Source organism: Dufourea novaeangliae, unplaced genomic scaffold, assembly GCF_001272555.1.
Source record: "Dufourea novaeangliae isolate 0120121106 unplaced genomic scaffold, ASM127255v1 scaffold125, whole genome shotgun sequence".
NCBI classification, from domain to species: domain Eukaryota; kingdom Metazoa; phylum Arthropoda; class Insecta; order Hymenoptera; family Halictidae; genus Dufourea; species Dufourea novaeangliae.
This window is the reverse complement of record NW_015374020.1, coordinates 3,411,534-3,430,503: the sequence shown is the minus strand read 5'-3', so window position 1 is coordinate 3,430,503 and position 18,970 is coordinate 3,411,534. Positions and strand designations below refer to the sequence as shown.

General features: G+C 47.1%; 1 protein-coding gene across 1 annotated transcript in view; it reads right to left on the bottom strand.

The window, feature by feature from the left end:
- LOC107188973 (nesprin-1-like) overlaps window positions 1–18,970 on the bottom strand; it is a 60,721-nt gene that overhangs the window by 21,815 nt on the left and 19,936 nt on the right. The window contains 17 exon segments of the mRNA XM_015577379.1: window positions 45–830; window positions 949–1,557; window positions 1,768–2,131; window positions 2,247–3,558; window positions 3,747–5,994; window positions 6,080–6,232; window positions 7,233–7,428; window positions 7,555–8,003; window positions 8,097–8,616; window positions 8,696–8,984; window positions 9,057–14,597; window positions 14,689–15,730; window positions 16,039–16,147; window positions 16,228–17,812; window positions 17,815–17,868; window positions 18,201–18,741; window positions 18,817–18,963. Of these exon segments, the coding sequence (XP_015432865.1) occupies window positions 45–830; window positions 949–1,557; window positions 1,768–2,131; window positions 2,247–3,558; window positions 3,747–5,994; window positions 6,080–6,232; window positions 7,233–7,428; window positions 7,555–8,003; window positions 8,097–8,616; window positions 8,696–8,984; window positions 9,057–14,597; window positions 14,689–15,730; window positions 16,039–16,147; window positions 16,228–17,812; window positions 17,815–17,868; window positions 18,201–18,741; window positions 18,817–18,963 (15,945 nt within the window).

The following is an 18,970-nucleotide window of genomic DNA, read 5'->3' as shown; positions in this document are numbered from 1 at the left end:
CTTTCACACGGGATAAATAAAACTGGCAGAAATCGATAACTTACCTTAATGGTCTCCAGTTTATCTTTCGCCCACTCAGCGTCACCGACGCCCATGCAATCCTGCACGGAGCCACGAGCGATGCGCAGCCAGTCCTCCATCTCCTTCTTTGCTTTCAGGAACTCCGTGTGGTCTGACAGATTCTTTTCCACCCTCGATACCAGACCCTGCATGTCCGTCAACAATGATGTGTAAGCCGACTGCAGTTGCACGGTTTTATCCCGGGCCCAGCTGCAGGCGCTCATCTCCAGCAAAGCTTCGCATTTGTCGTTCAGATCCTCAAGTACAGGCTTCTGCTGGATAGCTTCCTCTACGAGACTCTTGCAACGAACCAGATCCTCCGGGGTCTTGTTCTCTTTCGATTGTTCGTCGTTCACCTTCTTCTGAAAATGATCTATCCACCTCTTCATGCTGTCCAAGGCGGCGGTGAACTGGGACCAGCTGGAGATGCAGTTGGACAAGGTCTTCTGGGACTGATGACACTGCGCCTGCAATGACTTCCAGTTGGTCTGAAGCTGCTCCACGTCCTGCTTGATCGTTTCCTGGCCTTCTGGTCCAGTACTGGCAATCACTCCGTCGCTGAGCTGGATCACTTTCGAGATCAAGGTTTCGCCCCTAGGAAGAGAGGCAATGATTTGGTTGACCTTGCTCTCCCGCTCGATGATCCGATCCTTTTCACCGTGGGTATCGCAGTGCTGTTGAAGCTCCAGCTTCGTGTGACGGACCCAGTCTGATGCTTCGTTCAGTGCTTGCTGGAACTTCTCGTGGTCGTTTACCTGCTCCTCCAGATTCTGGAAATTGGGTATTGATTTGGATCAAGTGATCCATGAATTATCTTGTAGTCAATCGATGTTATGGTTTAATTATAAACAGGTTATTGATAAGCAGATAATAAAAAAAATCACTCACCCGTATTTTTTCGGCAATAAGTTTATTCAGTTCGTCGTACTTCGCGATTGTCGACTGGTATGGACCAACAGGAATACTAGAATCCTCTGCAAGACGAGCCTTCAAACGATCCACGGTCTCGCCATGGCCTTGAATATCCCTCTGAACTGTTTTATACTTCTCTAAGACAGCACGTTTTTCACTGAGATCGTTCTTGTACATTTCTCCAGGCTGAATCTTTCCCTCGATCTCCTCGATCCAGTCCGTGGTGAGCCTATGGATCTTGTTCAGCTCTTCCAGCGCGCTGGCTCTCGCTGACAGTTTCTGTCTAATGTCCTCGACGTTGACTAACAGCCTCTCGAACTCTGTCTTCAGGTTCTCCGTGTCTTCCTGAATCTTCGCCGCCCCATTTTGTTCCGTGTTCATGATCACCTTCTCTTTTAGCTCGAGAGCGTATCTCAGCTTGTTCTGGCCTTGCTCTAGGGTCTGCCTGATGGCCTTGCATGTGTGTAATTTGTTGTTTACTTCGGCTAGGGTGCTAGGAATTTCTTTGCATTCGCCAAGTTTGTCTCGTGTTCTCTCGATCCAGTCCTGGCATTCTTGGTAGAGAGTGTTGTGTTGCTGGTGTTCCTGAAGAGTGGGCGATAGATGTTGCTATTATACCACTGACTTTGCAAATTGCGATTTTAAAATCATTTTATTAGAATAAGAATGCGACAGAAGTTTATTCCTTCTGTTAGATATTTCAATAGGTTAGGAATATAGTAAAAACTACGGTTAGAAGGCTAAAGACTACGGTAAGATTTAAACAGAAAATGATACATTAAGATCTAGCCATACCTGGTAATGGAGCTCCAAACGTCTCATGATCTCCTTCGCGAGCGACAACAACGCATTGTACTTCGTAGTCAGCTGAGTGATCGCGTTAGAGATTCTAGTGTCGGCGCATGTCTCAAGCAACATCTGAGCCTTCATGTTCAAACGATCTAGTTCCTTCTGCCAATCGAACAACGTCTGCAGGTGAATCTGGAACTGTTCCAGGACATTCTTCTTCTCTTCCAGGCTGTCTTGCAGCTTATTGAAGGACTGCACCAGCTGTTCGGTCTGCGTGAGCCACTCGGTAGCTTCGGAGAATTGGTCTTCGTACTCGGTCCACTTAACTATACCTATCTCTAGCAAGCTCTTAGTGTTGTTCAGCGAGTCCCTGCGGTGAAAATGATTGTATAATTCGTAGAAACCGATAACTAATCAGAATTTTTATGTTTACGCAATTAAATCGATTAAAAGAGAAAGAATTTTATGTTCATGATTATACTCACACATAGCTGTCGTACTCCTCTTGCAACAACGCCACTTCCTCTTCGATTATCTCCTTGTCCTCGTCATACGCGATCTGACACGCCGCGTTACCCTGCTCCAAAGCATGCTCAAGCTTCTTTTGTCCCTCCGGAAGCTCACTCTGCAGAACCTTCAGCTGTGTAATTTTATTAGCCAGTGACTCTTTATCGCCAGTCGGTTCAGAGCACTTTCCAAGTCTCTCCTTGGCCGCCCGTATCCACTGAATGAACTCGTTCCCGCTGTCGATGAAGGCCTGATGCAGCTCGACGGTCTCTTTCTGCTTAGCGTACAACTCCTGCGCCTGTTTGCTGAGTGTTTCGTATTTGATCGAGATCTCGGTGGCTGGCGTGGCCTGACGAAGATCCTCCGCTTTGGTTGTGACAGATTGTATCATCGGTTCGAAGGCGACGATGTCCTGAACAATACTGTTCGTCTGTCTCAAGTTCGCCTTCCTTTCACCAATGGCCAGGGAACTCAGGCCAGCTAGGCCTTTTCTAGCCTTGGACACCTTCTGTTCGCAGACCTGTTGCAGTTTTGCCTCGCGATCGTTGATCCATTGTTGAAGTTGCAGATAAGAGGAGCTATAGTCAGCCCATTGAAGAAGACTCGTCTCCAGGTGAACTTTCGTGGTCGAGATTTTCTTCACCAGCCTCTCCCAGTCGTTCTGGATCTCCTTCAGCTGCGCGTTGATCTCCTCGCGACCGTCAGACCTGGTGTTTCGCATCACCTTCTCCCCACAATTCACAGTCAGATGCACCAAATTCTGACCTTCCTCTCGTTTTCGCAAAAGTTCCTGAATGTTATCCAATCTGTTTTGTAGTTCTTCTCTGCTGCTGGTAGACGCTGCCTCGGTCCCTTTGCGAATTATCTGCTTTGCGTTCTCGATCCACGCGTGTGTCTTAGCTAGGTTCGCCTCGTACTCTTTGTGTTGGGCCAGATTGGTTTCGACTTTGTTCAATACATCCTTGGCTAGGTTCACCTGGACTTGGTATCGGGAGTTCAGGTGACGCAGTTGATTGTTTACGTAGGTGTCCAGGTGGGAGGAAAGCAGACCCGACGCTGTCTTGTTGAATCTGTCGATTTGTTCTTGACCCTTCAGCAAGTTCTCCAGAATCTCCTTGACCTCTTGCACCTGCTTCTCTTTCTCAGCGACATTTGGTAGAAGGGAGTTCTTCTGCGCCTTGATGAGGATGTCGAATTGCTGCAGCCAGTCGCTGAGCCTCTCGTATTCGTCCTTGTAGTCGCGCCATTGGCTGACTGTCTTCTCCAGTTGGTCCTTCTGTTGCTTGATATCTGGAACGAAATTTATTTCTGGAGTTATTTGGGAACTATTTCAGAGGATCATTATCTTTAAAAGAAATTAATTATCATATAAGTGAATACAAACGAAAAATTCTAGCGATCGAGTCGCTATTTATCGACATAACACTAAAGATCTCTTCGTTGTTATCATAGATTATAGAATCACCGTGTCTCCTTACCTTTGAACAACTCCTCGAAGCTCTCCGTCAAAGCCCTCACCTCGTTCTTGATGATTTCCTGACCTTGCGGGCTGGTACTGGCGCAGACAACCTTTCCAGTGTGTTGAAGATGCTCCACTAACAGTTCACCTTGAGCTTTCTTATTCAACAAGCTCTCCAACGGGGCCACAGCGTTTTCTATCGCCAGTTTATCGCTGAGAGGTCTCTGCTTCATGGACGGGATCTTCTCACGAGCTCTGCTCAACCAGTTTATTATGTCGTCATGAGCCTCCTTATAGAGTCTATGATCTTTATACTGTTCCTCCCTTTCAGCCAATAGTGACTTAATCTTCTCGAACAATGTGTCAAATCTGTTCAAGATACCCTGAGCCTGAGAAGCGGCTAAACCTTGAGGTCCACTGGCGATCATCTCCGCCACCTTGATCTTCAGGCTGTCCACTTCGATGTTCTCGCAACGAACTTTCTCTTCGAGAGCCTTTATACGCTCTAGTTGACACCTCTTTTCGGACATGGTGGTCTGGTAGGGCAGAATGTCGTTGAGAGCCGACTGCATATAGTCCACTGTTTTATTCATAGATTGGATCTGTTCGAGGAGTCCAGCCCACTTGTTGATGGAGTCGTCGAGATTGGTCTTGGTCTCCAGCATCTTCGAAGCCAGTGCGCTCCACTGTTCCTGTAGCTTTCCAACCGCGTCGTTTATAGCCTTGTGACCGGTTGGCGCAGTGTTTGCTAGAACAGCCTGAGCCAATTCGACGATTCCCTGAACCTTCGCGAAACCATCCTCCTTGTACAGTAATAAGCCTTGAACAATCTCCATCTTGTTCTCCAGGTCCTTCTGCGAAGATGCTCCAAGATCTGAACAGTATGCCAGCTTCTTCCGGATGTCATCCAACCACCTGGTGCAATCAGCCACCTGATTATCGAATTCCTGATGAGTGGTGACGTACTGATGCCAGCGGCTGTTGAGGTCCTTGACCTTGTTCGAGATCTGCTGGTACTTGATGCTCAGTTCCGACATCTGTGTCGTCCGAGAAGTGAGATTCTTGTGTAGCTGCTGAGCTTTCTCCGTAACAGCGTCGATTTCGAGCTCTTTCGCGCGGACCTGACCCTGAAGAGTACGCAACAGCTCCAACTGATCTTTCTTCTCCTGGAGAGTAGCTTTCAAGTCCACTGCGTGGAGCTTGGTATCAGTTTCCCTCATCCAGGCTAGACATCTTTCCTTGGACGTTTCGAACTCGTTCCATTGTTGTAGCTTATTCTCCAGACTCTCTATGGTCGACTCGACAGCTGTGACCAAGCTCTGCAACTCTTGCTGGGAGGAGTCTATCTGCGAGCGGATGTTGATCTGTCCAGACTCCAAAGTACCAGGTATCACCTTCTTGCCTAAACTCGCTATCTGCTCGACCCTGGGTGTGTCTTCGGGTAGATTCCGCAGGAGGTTCAGTAAGCGATCGAGGTTCGTATGAAGGGACACTCGTTCGAGTTCAGTGTCGCCCCATAGGATCACTGCGTTGTGTGTTGCGTCCAGCCACTCGTGGGTGTCTAGGACAGCTTTGCTGTACTGTTGATGATCGCTTACGATTCCTTCGTACCTTTCTACGAAAGCAGCAGCGCGTTTCAATACGGCTGCGTGTCTCTCGTTCAGTTTCCTGAGGGTCTGGTGTACCTTGTCGGTCGAATCTGGTAAGTTATCTGCCTTGTCGCGAAGATCGAGCAGGTCCTGCTGATGCGATTGGACATCGTGTAAGAACGTACGATAGATCTGTAGTTGTGCACGTTTCTCGTCCAACGTGGTCTTCAGCTCGATTTCTGGCTTCAGTTGGGTCTCGATGGTTCTGAGCCACCTCTCGAAAGCTTCGTTGGATTCGTCGAACCCGGACCACCTCGAGATCTTCGATTGTAGCTCGCGTTCGGTCGACGCGATGCTGTCGTATAGCTCTTCGAAGGCCTGCTGGAGGTCCAACAGTTGCTGACGAACGATTTCTCGGCCCTCCATCCCGGTAGTCGGGTATAGACGTTCTCCAGCTTCTACCGTGTTGTTTATCAACAGGTTAGCTGAGGATTGACGTGACAGAAGGTCTTTTAAGGTCGACACGTTGGAAGTCAGTTCCTGACGAGTGCCGCTGATGTCGTCTTTGATGGATTGGTAGGCGGTCCTCGCATTGGCTAGCCATTCAGAGCATTGCTTGTAGCGTTCTAGATAGGCTGCGTGGTCTGCCACTGCTTGCTCACACTTCTTAACTAGTTCCTGCGATTTTGATGATGTTCAAAATATTAGTTTGACTTTGTATATTGATGGGGGTATGTTGGATTTAACGAAGAATGGGATTTACCTTGGCTGTGGATTGGATAGACTGGAAACGGGATGTGATTTGCTGAACACTCGCGGAGAACCTGGTCTCACCACTGATCTGCATCAGTTCGGATGACTCGTCGCTCATCTTGTCGAATTCTGCCTCGTTTTGCCGTAGATTCACGATCAACATCTATGGGACACAACGATGTTTAACTTTCTTTGATATTTAGTATTATATTTCGTAGTCGTCTAACTTGTGATACAGTTCATCGTACGAAAATGGTACAATTTATATTAAATATTTCAATTAGAAGAAGAAGAAGTAGAATACATAGGTTCATAGATATCCATGTATGCACAGAATTGGAAAACATTGGCAGCACAAAGATGCTTCATCCACGAATTCAATCATCGTTGCGAAAATAGGATTACGAGACCACAAGTCTTCGATCAAGCGTGTTGAAAATGACACGATCGCATGCATCGAGGTGACAATGGTCGTATCACACGTGTGTTCACATGTTTCCACAGGAAACGTCAACCTTTTTGATCCTTCCTTAATTATTTATTATATACGCGTTATGATTTCAGTGAGATATCGGTGATTGTGTGCGGTGTACAAAAACAAAAAGATAAAAAAAAACACAAAAATTATTACCGAGCAAAAATCGTTACCAAAAAACAGACGAAGAGAGAAAGGAAGAGAAAAAATTGTAGTTGATTGTAGAGAGAGAAAAATAGAAGAAGAAAAAGAATAGAAGGGGGACAGTAACGAGAGATTCGTAGAAAAGCGTTCACACGCCGATCCTAAAGAGTCTTCCAGGTTTCTCCTTACTTGATCGAGGTGGTCTCCGAGGGCCACCAGTTCCGTCACTTCCGTGTCCCATGACAAGGCGGTTTTTTGTAGTGCCTAAGAAAGTTTGTCAAATACAGTGCCTGATTTCGTTTACACTTTCACCTGTCTCTCTCTCTCTCGCATCTTTTCCTCTTCTTAATAATCAAAAATATGCAAAGTTCAAAAAACCGTGTCTGCCGTGTCCTCGTTGTAATTTTTAACAAAATAGCAACGTGTCAAAAATGAGGTGTAGTGTGCTAGTGTATTTGCATTGAAACTATCATTATAATAAGAAATTTAAAGTGAAATACACAACAATACATGATTTTAATTCTTCGCTCTTTGGGAATGTTACCTGATACTTCTCAAGCTGTTCCTGTTTCTCGTCGAGTGTATTCTTCAACGAATAGTTTTTCAAGGAAGACTCCGCGTCAGCCAACCAGGCCAGCAGACGTTCCAACGAGTTCTCGTACTCGCTCCATTGCTGAATCCTCTCCTCGATGCACCTGATAATGTCTGTGACAGCGGTGGCGAATTTCTTGTGTTCGAATCTACCATAATTCATTAATGTAATTCATAGAACTAACATAAGAAATTCTGATATGTAATAAAATACTCCAGAAAATATAATCGGAAAGTCTCGATACATAAAAAGGTACAGGTGTATGTCTCCGTACCTCAACGTAGCCAGATCCCTCTCCATAGACTCCAAGGACCTCGGTGTTAAATTGTGAGCGCTCTGCGCGACGTGCTCGCTTAGGATATTCAACTTCAGCTCCCCTTCCCTCTGTCCATCCTGCAGCTCCATGATTTTAGTCAGTTGAGCCTGCAGAGCAGCTTTATTGCCGGTGTAATCGCTGTAATTGGCCAATTGTTCCCATTGCTGCTTCTGATAGTCCTGGTAGGACTTCTGGAGGTCGTAGAACTGTTGGAAGGTGTCCAAAAGTGTCTCCAGGTTCGATATATTCTTCTGTGACATGTCGACCAGGCCTTCGTATCTTCCAGAGACCGAGGCCGCCTTTTGTTTAGCGTCTGACGGCGCTTGGACAGCGTGGGTAAGCGCATTGGCTTTCTCGGAGACGCCTTCGATGATGCGTTTGTAGGCTAAGATTTCCTGATGCATCGCCTAGAAACATTAACATGTTCTCTATAAATAGTGCCCGAAGAAATGCAACAGTGTTAGTCTGAAAATAAAATTCAAAAGGGAACTGAAAGTTACCTTGCTCTTCAACAGCCTCGATTTAATTTCCTGAAGGGAGGACCAGGTGATCGACGAATCTTGCTTCACGGATCTTTCCATGGCATCCAACCAGGCTAGGATCTGCTGCAGAGTCTCCTGGTAGTTGGACCACTGCAACGATTGAGCGTCTTGTTTCTTCTGTTGCTCGGATATTCCCTCGACCAGTTTGTCCCATCGTTCCCTGGCCTGTCTTAATTCGTGGCGGATAAGCTCTCGCCCTTGCGCTGAAGTGTCCGCCAGAATCCTTTCCCCGAAGGAGACCAGACTACCCAGACGGTGTTCGCCTTGTTCTTTCTCAGCAAGGAGTATCTGGAGACGCGAGACCTTTTCCTCCAGGTTTCCACCGGTCTCGTCAGTCTTCAGACCCGACAAACTTTGCTCGAGCTGAGTGAGCCAGGCGTCAAAAGCCTTTAGTTTGTCTTCGTAGGCTCGGTGGTCGTCCACGATGCTCTGACAACGAGTGACCACCTCTTTACTGAGCACGTGCAGCAGCTGGTACCTGGAGGACAATTATTCGTTTTAATTTTATTACATGTTAATGAACCACGTAAACAGCGAACAACATTTCAAACACTCACCTGTTACTAATTTGAGAGATCAACGGCTTTATTCGTTCGACGCCGCTAGCATGCAGCAAACTGTGGGACTTGTCGACGAATTCGTCGATCTTGGACTCCTCTTTCAATATGGCGTCGCGTTTCTCCTTTAGAGCACGCAACCGAGCTTCCTTGTCTTTCAAGGTAGGCTGCAGTTGTTGATCTCTGAATGCAGCCTCCATCGTGCAGAACCACTTCGTGTGCGCTTCCAGTTTGTCTTCGAAGTCTTGCCACTTCTGCAGAGCTGCCTTCTGTTTGTCTTCCACAGATTCTGTAAAATGAAACATTCTCTCTAGAAACCGAAACATCGAGTATTCATTGTTACTTTGTTTAGAGTAGTTACCTATTTCGCTCAGGTACTGACGAAGATTACTCTCTAGAACAGTGATCTCTTTGTTAATGGCATCCCAACCCTTAGGAGCGGTCCTCTTAATTACTGCGTCGCTGAGCTCCTTCAATTTTCCAAGATGCTCAGCACCCAGCATCTGATCATCTTTCAGCACCGTCAAAGTGGCCAGTCGACGGGAAATATCGGTACGTTCTCCAGTAACGTCGTTGCACTCGGCGAGCTTCTCCCTTTCGCTGTTCAGCCAATCAGAGAAGCTCTTCACCTGCAGGTTGAAGCGATTGTGCTTCTCCACGCAGTCAGCCAGATTTTCGAGCAAATCCTTCGATTTGGCCACAATGTTATGAAACAGTTGCTTGATAGAAGGTAAGAAAACATTCAGGGACGTGTCCTTGGTCTGATCGACCAGTTGCTGAGCTTTATCGCAGACGGACTCGACCAGAGACTGATGAGACATTATCTCTTGGTGCATGATCTTGTGGTTCTGTAGTTGAGCCCTCTTTTCCTCCAAGGTACACTTCAACTCAGTGTGTTGATGCATAGCTCGTTCGACATCCCTGAGCCAGGCGGTCAGCTGTTCATGTGACAACGAGAATTCAGCGAATTGCATCAAACACTGATCCAGTTTCTGCATAGTGTTCTGTAGATCCTCGGAGAATCCATCCCAGAGCGACCTCAAGTTCCTCAACTGCTGTCGGATGATCTCTCTACCCTCCGGAGATGTGTGGCCGTAGAGTTTCTCTCCGAGGTCGATCACCGATTCGAAACGAGCGTTCTCCTTCGTCCTGGTGTCGCCCAGGTCACGAATATGCTTCTGTCTGCTTTGCAGCACGGATAAATCGCCCACGATCTCACTGTGCTTCTTCAGCTCCGACTGAATGTCTTTGATCCACTGCAACAGCTGGTTATACTTTCCATTGAACGCGTTGTGCTCCTTCACAAATTGTTCGTACCGCATCACCGCCTCCTTTATCTGATTCTTGACAGCCTGGTACTTCGTCGTCTGCCTAGACACCCTGTTAGCTAGATCTGCCTCGGCCTCCATGTTCTGACTCTTCTCGATAGCGGCGTTGAACTCTGCCCCCTTCGCCAGGATACTCTCCTCCAGAGATTTAAGCTTCTGCAAGTGCGCCTTCTTGGCCTCCTCGGTGCTCTTCAGGCTCTGGTCCTTCAGCTGAGTCTCCATCTGCTTGATCCAGGCCTCTAGACCCTCCACGATCTTCTCGAACTCCGACCACTGATCGAACAATTGTTTCAATTTATTTCTAGCGGCCTCGCATTTCTTCAGGAACTCCTCCCAGATCTTCTTCTGCTGCTCGAAGCTCGTCAACAGAGCCGGGTGTCCTGGTATCGATGTCTGTTCGAGGACAATGTTCAATTGCTGGTTGCAATCGGACAGAATCCTGTCACCTTCGGCCTTCTGTTGCAGCAGATTCTCTATCGAAACGATTTTATTCTGCGCGGTGTCCCGATCCACCGAAAAATCCTCTACGATCGGGGTTCCTTCGTTTATAACCGTGCTGATCCAGTCACGAGTCTTCTCGAAGGTCTGAAGATAGGCCTCGTGATTGGACACGTGTTTCTCAGCGATGTTTATTCTTCCTTCCACTTCGTTGGACAGTTTCTCGTAAGCTTCGATGACGCTACCCAACATTTCACTCGCGTCATCATCAGGAGCTGTGCTCAGCCTTTCCTGAAGCTGTTGCAGGATGTTTTTGTGGACACTAACGTCCTGCGCGACGGCTCTATACAGATGAAGAGCTAGTTTCTTTTCTTGAAGAGTCGGCAGCAGTTCCTGTTTCTCCCCTAACTTGTTCTGTGCGTCCGTGAGCCATTGTTTCACCTGGGAGAACTTGTCTTCGAAGGAGGATCTGTGCATCATGTCGCTCTCTATCTTCTTGTAGATCACGTTTGCACGATCTGCCATTGCGTCCACACGGTTTCGGAAATTCCTTAGCTCGGCCCTGATCATTTCTCTCTGATCAGGCGTGATCCTCGCGAACAAAGCCTCTCCAGCTTCAGCAGTTCGATTGAGGATCGCCTGACCGACTTCTCTCTCCTCGGCGAAAGCTTTCAGCTCCTTCAGACGTGACTGATAGAACGTGATAGGTTTAGGCCCGGTGATCTCGTCGAAGACTCTCAGCTTTTGCTCCGCTTTCCCGATCCAATTTTCTAGCTTCTTCTTGTTCGCCGTGTACTGATCACGGTTCCCTTTCAGTTCACGAAGTCTGTTCAGATGTTGGGCCAGGAACTTCAGCACGTACTCGTAACGAGTGTTCAGATGCGCTATGTACTGATTCACTCTTGACTCCGAGCTGACCTTGGTGATATCCTCCGCGAGAGCAGTCAGCTCCTTCAGTTCGCTGTGGTACTCCATCACAGTCTTCTGCACTTCAGTCATCTCGGCGATCTTCTGTTCGATGTCGTCCAGGTTCAGCAACGCCGATGCTTCGGCCCTGATTTTGTTCTCGTTCTCCTTCAGCCATGTCAGAACGTTTTCTGATGTGAGTTCGTAACGCTGCCAAAGGGCGATGTTCCTCTCCAGGTCGGTCTTGATCTTACTGTAACTGGATTTAAGGGATTCAAGGTCAACGTCCACTCTGTCACGTTCAGCCTGCAAAATGGCCATCGTTTCGGCGCTTTCGACCGAGGCTAGAAGTTTCAAGGACTTGTCGGTGTCCTCTTTTCTCGCGGTACAATCAGCGATACCAGCTTCGACGTCCATCAGGGACACCATTTTCACCTCCAGGTTGTAGCGATCGCTGCTTTGCTCGGGCTCACACCAAGCCACCTTTTCCTTGAGAGTGACCACCATACGCTGAAGAGCTCCGAACTTCTCGTGATAGAGTTTCGTCAAGAATGCAACCAAAGTTGCGATCACTTTATTTGCGTGGCTGGCCACACCGTCTCTTCGAAGCTGTAGAGCTTGAAGCTCCTTGGGCAGACTCGATCGCGAAATGCTTGGATATTCCGCGGACATCTTCGTCAGGGTCTCCTCGACCTTCGACAAAGCGTAATCGCATTGTTCCAGGTCAGTTTTCAATTCTTGACACTTGTTAATTCGGCCGAGAATCCTCGTGTTTTCACCGGTTAAATCGTCGCATTTGATTATGTCCTCTCGTATCTTGGATATTAGATCGCCGCACCTCTTCATCTCTTGCCTGATCGTCCTTTCGCGTTCATTCATCGTCGATGTTAACGATTCTAGCTTATCAGCCGACGCTTTGACCACTTTAAACTGATCCTCTAATAACTTCCGCAAAGAAGTCAAGGTTGGGATGTCTGTTTCGTTGTTCACCTTGACCAGTTGCTCGATCTTGCTGACAATGTTCTGGTAGAGTTGTTGATAAGTCGGTAGCTCTTCTCGATACCTTAGTAATCTTGCTTGACAGTTTTCGGCGTCCAGCTGACGATCGCTAGCGCTAGTCAGAGCATCGTTTGTGTTCGTCAACCATTTAGTCAGCTCGGACTTGCACTCCTCTATCTGCTTCCACATGATCACTTGAGTCTCGTATGCCTGCAATTTTTCGCTGATATCGTTGTAAATGTCCTGATACTGTTGCCTCATTTCAGTCAGATCAGACTCGATCAAATCAGAATTGAATCTAGGCATCAGAGAAGCTTCTTTCATCAGTTGCTGGGCTTTAGAGTCCATCTTATCCAAGAATTGCTTCCCTTTCTTCAGTGCTTCTAGGGCCTTCTTGTGTTTCTCCAGACTTATATTCGCTTGAGTAATATCATAGGGAGTGCCCTTGGCAGACTGACGCAGATTATTCGCCTCTTCAATAGACTTCTTCAACTTCTGCCTAGCGTCTTCGTAGACCTTCCAGTCTGTATTCATGTCAGCATACTTCTTCCTTTGTTCTCGGAGAAGCTCGTTTACTTTCTCCCAATTGGCGTCGACAGAAGACAGGACGACTTGTATATTAGTCGTCGATCTTTGATCTTCTTTCATTAGGGTGCTACCTTCAAAGTGAAGAATTTCTTTCTCCTGTTCCCTCTTCTGGTGTTCCTCGATCAGTTGATCTATCTTGTCCACCGCAGGGGCCAATTGCTTGCACGAATCTACATTGTAAACAGCTTCTTGAAGAGCTGTCTGAGTGTTCAGTATCTTCTCCGTTATGTTCTGCTGCAGGGTCCTGAAGTTGTTCCATCTGGCACCTAGATTCTCCAGTCTGTCGCGTTTGGCAGATATTTCATTCTTCAGAGACAAAGCCTTGTTCTCTAGGTCATTTAGCAAGCCAGATGCGGACAGAGGTTTGCCTTGTTTGTCTCGAATCTGGATACCAACAGCACTGTCGGGCATCACGTGTTGCTTCCAACCATCTATTTTATCATATATAATTTGTAGCTCAGAAGAAAATCTCTCCAAATCTGCGATAGTTGGCTTTCTTGCTTCTGCTTCATATTTACAATGACTCAGTTGAGCATTGGCGTCATTTAACCAGCTCAATAACTCGATCCACTTCTCCAGACCCTTCTTTTTCTGCCTCAGATCGTCCTCCAGCGCCTTGTACTTCTTCGCCAAGGTGGTATACGTCTCGTCCAGGGCTGCTGCCTCCATAACCGATCCCTTTGCCGATAGTTGTTTCACCTCATCGTAAATAGCAGCGAAACTAGGCTGTTTCTCAGAGTGTTCTTGAATGTACGCGTGCACCGCCTGAAGGTTGGTGTCGACGGTGTCCACGGTAGCTTCGCTGATCTCGGCGATATTTGACCTCAATCGTGACATCCAGTTCTCGAAATCGGCGATCTTCATCTGGAACTCTTGGCGTGCTAAAAGCGAATCGGAGACCTTGTTGATCTGTAATCTGACAGTGTCCGCCAGTTTGCTGACCCTGGACTTGATGTCTGATACTCTAGCTTTTAAGTTGGTGGCTCCTTCTAAAGATAAACCGTGGCTGATGTGATCGGACACTTGTGTCAGCGATATTAATTGAGCCTGGTGATCAGATATAGTCTTATTAAAGTCCTTCAGCCTTGCCAATTCCTTCTCCAATACCGACACTTCAGGTGTCTGGGTATTGGGCTCTATCAGAACCGCCTTCTCGGACCTCTCTAGCCACTCGTTGAAATCTTTGATCTCCGATTCGAAGCTGTTCCACGACGTGACAAGCTTGTCCAGTTTCGTTGTCGTTTGGACTGCTATATCATGGACAGCGTTCCAACGCGTGTGAACAGCGTCCACCTCGTCCGAGGCGGACGTCTTTCCTGAGATTCGTTGGCTGATCAAAGACAGGTCTTGAATTTGGGGGAAGTGTTGTTGGCATCTGACTTCGAATGCTTTCGCGGTTTCTAACATCTGAGTCGCCTGAGGCAGGGTCGTCGGTTTGCTGCCTATTGTGGCTGCTTTTGATTCTGCTTCCTCGATCCAGGGCTTGAATTTTTGGATTCCTTTCTCGTACTCCTTCCACGTGTCTAGGTTCTGTTTAGCGGTTTGCTTTTGGACCACGATGCTCTTTTGCAGTGCCTCCAGCGTTTTCTCGAGGTTTATGATGTCAGCGCGGAGCTGTTTGCCGGGGCCACTTTCACTGTCACCTAAAGAAAGAATGATATTTCATTGTTACTTTAAAAATGAATTTGTTATAGATGTTCGTCGTTTCTAAATATAGTTAAAAATAAACATTACCTTTTACTAGCTTCTGAGATTCAGTCTCCAGGAACTTCAGCGTTTTGCTCTTTTCCTGAATCTCCTTCTGAATCCTCTCCGTTCTATAGACCATCTCTTCAGGCGTGGTAGACAAATTCTCAGCGTCAGCAATCGACTGAGGACTCTGCTGAGTCCAGAGCTGCAGTTCATTCAGCTTCGTCTGGAATTTATTCCACCTTGTGCTGTGCTCCTGAAGATAAACCACCTTCTCCTGGACTGTCTTCATGGTTGTCTCTATTTTCTTCTCGGTCTGAGTGATTTCCTTCCTCAGGATCTCCTTTCTCTCTGTTGGAGCGATGTCCGTCAGACTGGCGTAGGTCTCGCGGAGCTTCTTCAGCAACTCCTCCGCGGACTTTCTCAAGCTTGAACTGAAGTCCTGTTTGTTTTGCAGATCGGACGACACTTGAGAGGCATCGTAATAGCTGGCTGACTCGATCTTCCTTAACTCTTCTTCAGCCTGTTCGATCAACTTCAAGATCTCCTCTTTCTGTTCCAGGTAGGTGTTCCATAATTTCTGAGAGCTCTTCAGGGACTTCAGGGTCTCCACGCTGAGTCCATAAGTATCGTTCCAGCTGGACTCGAGCTGCTGAACTTCCTGGGAGACAAACGATGGCGCGTGTTGATCCTTCAGAAGATCCTTGCCTCGTTGAAGCATGCTGACTATTATCGATCTTTCCTGCTCCAGCTGGCTCAATCGATTCTCCTGATGGGCGACCGCGCTGTGCAGGGTCTCGGGGCTTTCTGCGACCACGTCGATCTTGGATTGTTCGCGAATTTTGTGCAGTAGTGTGCACACCACGCGAACCTCTTTTCTGTAGGTATAGCTCTTCGAGTAGATCTCGGTTTTCGTTAATGTGATCTCTATTGTTGGGATCAGATTCTTGTAGCGAGTTATAAGCTGCTCCAGTCGATTCTGTTCCATCAAAGCCTCGTGATCCGAACGATTGGAGGTCAGGCTATCAAGGGTCTGCACCAACCACTTCATTTCTTCGCGCTTCTTGTCAGCGTCGTGGCATATTGTCTGGGGAATGAATGCGATTCTAATTTAATCAGATTTACACTGTTGGACTGTGTAAAGGACTAATATCAGGATTATAATTTCTTGCTTTTGAACTGTAATGTTTTATATTTACCGTGATGTTTATCAGCTCGAATTGGATCTATCCAGCGAGAGGAAAGCAAGGACAGAGTATAGAAAAGCAGTGTAAGGTTTGTTATAAAAGTACAGGTTAATTTGCGTCAGGATATTTTTGTTATTACATTGGAAGTTCAGATTATATGAAAACGATAGACAAATAAGATTTCAAGATCCTCGTAATTGATATTCACCTGGAATATCATCCTCTCTTTTTCGAACTCCTCCAAAGTGTTCATTTCATGAAGTATGGCCCTCAGGTTGCTGTCCACAGTGTCCATCCATCTCACCATTTCATCGAACCTGATGGAAACAACAAATATTATTGCAAAATCCACAAGAAAGCTAAAACAATTGGTCTAGAAAGCTGAAGATGAACCTACTTTTTCTTATAGGCAGCCCATTGCTGAGGCACTTGTTTCAATTGTTCCCTCAAACTCTCCACTCTCTGGGCGGAGACCTCCCACAGTTGTTCAGCGTTCTGTGTGGCTTCAGCCAGGCTATTGTCACTCGGTTTCAGCTGGCTGTAGGCATTGCTGATCTTTTTCAAGGTCTGCAGACACTTCTCGACCTCTAGTACAGTGCCACGATCAACGAAAAACTCTCTGTTACGTTGAAGGATACTCTCCACGTTGTCGTTCTTCATCAGAGCCTGCTGTTCAGAGTTGATCTCTACCTCGATCTCCTTGAGATACTGCAGGAAAGTTGTCTCGTCCAAGCGGAATTCGAGTCTCATGAGATGAAGAGGCGCAAACGTGAGCACTTCCTTCCAGCGTCTTTGAAGAGCTTCCACGGCGTCCAGAATTGGACCTTGCTGTTCGACAGGCAGGATGTTTTTCAGGTCCTGGCCAGCATTCACGAAGTCCTGGATCCATTTCTCGTTCACGTTGCTGAAGAAGTTCTTGTGATACTCTATAGACCGTCTGTTATCGGTGTGCTTGTCATTGATCATGGTCTCGGCTACGGACAACCATTCAGAGACTTGTCTTTCACATTCCTTGAACTTGGTCCAACATCTAACAGCTTCCTGAAGACGTTGTTCCCAGAGCTGAGCAGCTTGGGAAACTCTATTGAATCGTTCGTTCAGTTCTCGCAATGTTCTTCCACCTTCCGCGGACTGAACATCGGCGTGGCTGTCCACCGACTTGACGATACTGGTGAAGACTTTGTTCTTGGACTCAAGCATTGATTTGTAATAGAGGGTTCTCGAGAAGAACGCTTTGTGGCGATCCAACTGTGCCAGTATATGCTCCCTGCCTCCGGAAAGATCTATTCCCGTCAACATTCTCTCTGCTTCGTCCAGCCAGGCAGCTATCTCTTTCTGGCCAGCCTCAAGGGACTCCTGTTGGACAAGTAGCTGATGGTACAGGTGCAGTTGCATCGGTATCAGGGCTCTAACCTTGACCAATGACTCCTTTTCTTTCTTGAGAGTGTTCATCATCTTGTCCACTTCGTCACGCGATAGGTCTTGGATCAGCGTCTGGAACTTCTTGCTGATGCTCTTAAAGAGGTCCTCGACACCTTCCACTTCGTTATGAAACATCTGAAGCTTCTCACCGTAAGCTTTGATCTTCTCTGTTGTGGTCAGATCGGTAGCTGCTAAAGCAGCCTCTACGTTCCTCAGCCACTTCTGCAGCGTCTCCACTCCAGCCCTGTAATCTTTTCTGTTTCGTATCAGATCACCAGCGTGCATGTACTGTTTCGCCTCTTGGAACAGGGACTCCCATCTTGACGCGAGGTTCGTGTAACGCTGCTTCAAGTGCAGAGCCACCGGTTCGTCCGATGTGGCTATCAGGAAAGTGACAGTGTCGGATAACTGTTGATGTTTATCCTTCCAAACGCTGATGTCTTGGAAGAACTCCATTTTCTCTTCTTCGGGAAGATTCACGGCAGGTTCCGCTCGGCTCAACCAGTTCTCGAATTCGTCTGAGAGGACGTTCCATCGACGCCAGTAGGCAACCACTTCTTCCACTTATCACTGGTTTCTCTCATGAAACGGTCGATGCTTAGGCTTTCTTCTCGATCTGTAATATTACGTGATCTGCTTAAGACTAGTTTAGGATTTTTTGTGGGACCGTTGCATGGTTATTTTGGGACCTGTCAACGTAGAAGTACAGGTTTCCTACGACCTTCCGAATTACGTATACGAAAATTCATTATTAAAGAGTTCCCAATAGCGAATAAAATATAAGAAATTACTTTTCATAATTAAAGTCCTCGTTAGGGTCACGATCATTCAAGTCTTGAATCATCTTCCACGAATAAAGTAATTATATCTGCTTCAAAGTACCAGACACAAGGAAAGACCAGGTGTACAAATTGGTCAAAAACGAAGTAATCATATTGTAGCACTCACCAACACTGCCCTCACGTTTATAGTCCTCGACGACTTGCTGCATGTCCAAGTAGGCCTTCTGGAACTCCTGGAAGATTCTGTTCCTCGACACGAAGTTCCTATACTGTTCGAGCATCTGGTGCACCTTCTCTTCGGTGCCGTACTTTACGCTCCACCCTTTCAGTTTCGTCTCGACTAGGAACAAGAAGGCGATAAGGCAACACTTGTGCTCCAGGAACTTTAATCGGATCCGCCGTTTTGCGGCGCGATCCGGCAGACTCTCGAACCGGGCCGCCATATTGTTCAGCTGTTGGGGCTGCACTTGCATGGCAAGCTGAGAATTCTTGGCCGCCTGGAACCGCTCCACCATCGACGGTAGATCCAGGAAGAATTTCTTATGATCCTCCAATTTGTTCGAAATTATATTCGCCGTTTCCTCTGTCATCTCTTCCGGTATGTCGTTGTCGGAGGTCAAAAGGGCCTCTGCGCGAGCGAGCCATCTACCAGCTTCGCCCAGCTCTCCTGGTAGAGCGGAGTCGAGGGACCAGAGCCAGTGTAACATCTGAAAAAAAAAAATAAAAAAACCAAGTGAATCTCATTGCTTTCATTCTTTCGATGTCTGCTAGATGTCACTTACAAGAATCTCGAAGTTCTTCCATAGGGTCTGTATGTGTCTCCAAGAGTCTCTGGTAATACTAATCATAGTAGGCGTTTCGACAAGACGCTGTAACTTATTGTACACCACCAGCTGCTGATCAGCTTCTGTCTTTAAGGCAACGTAATCCTGAATG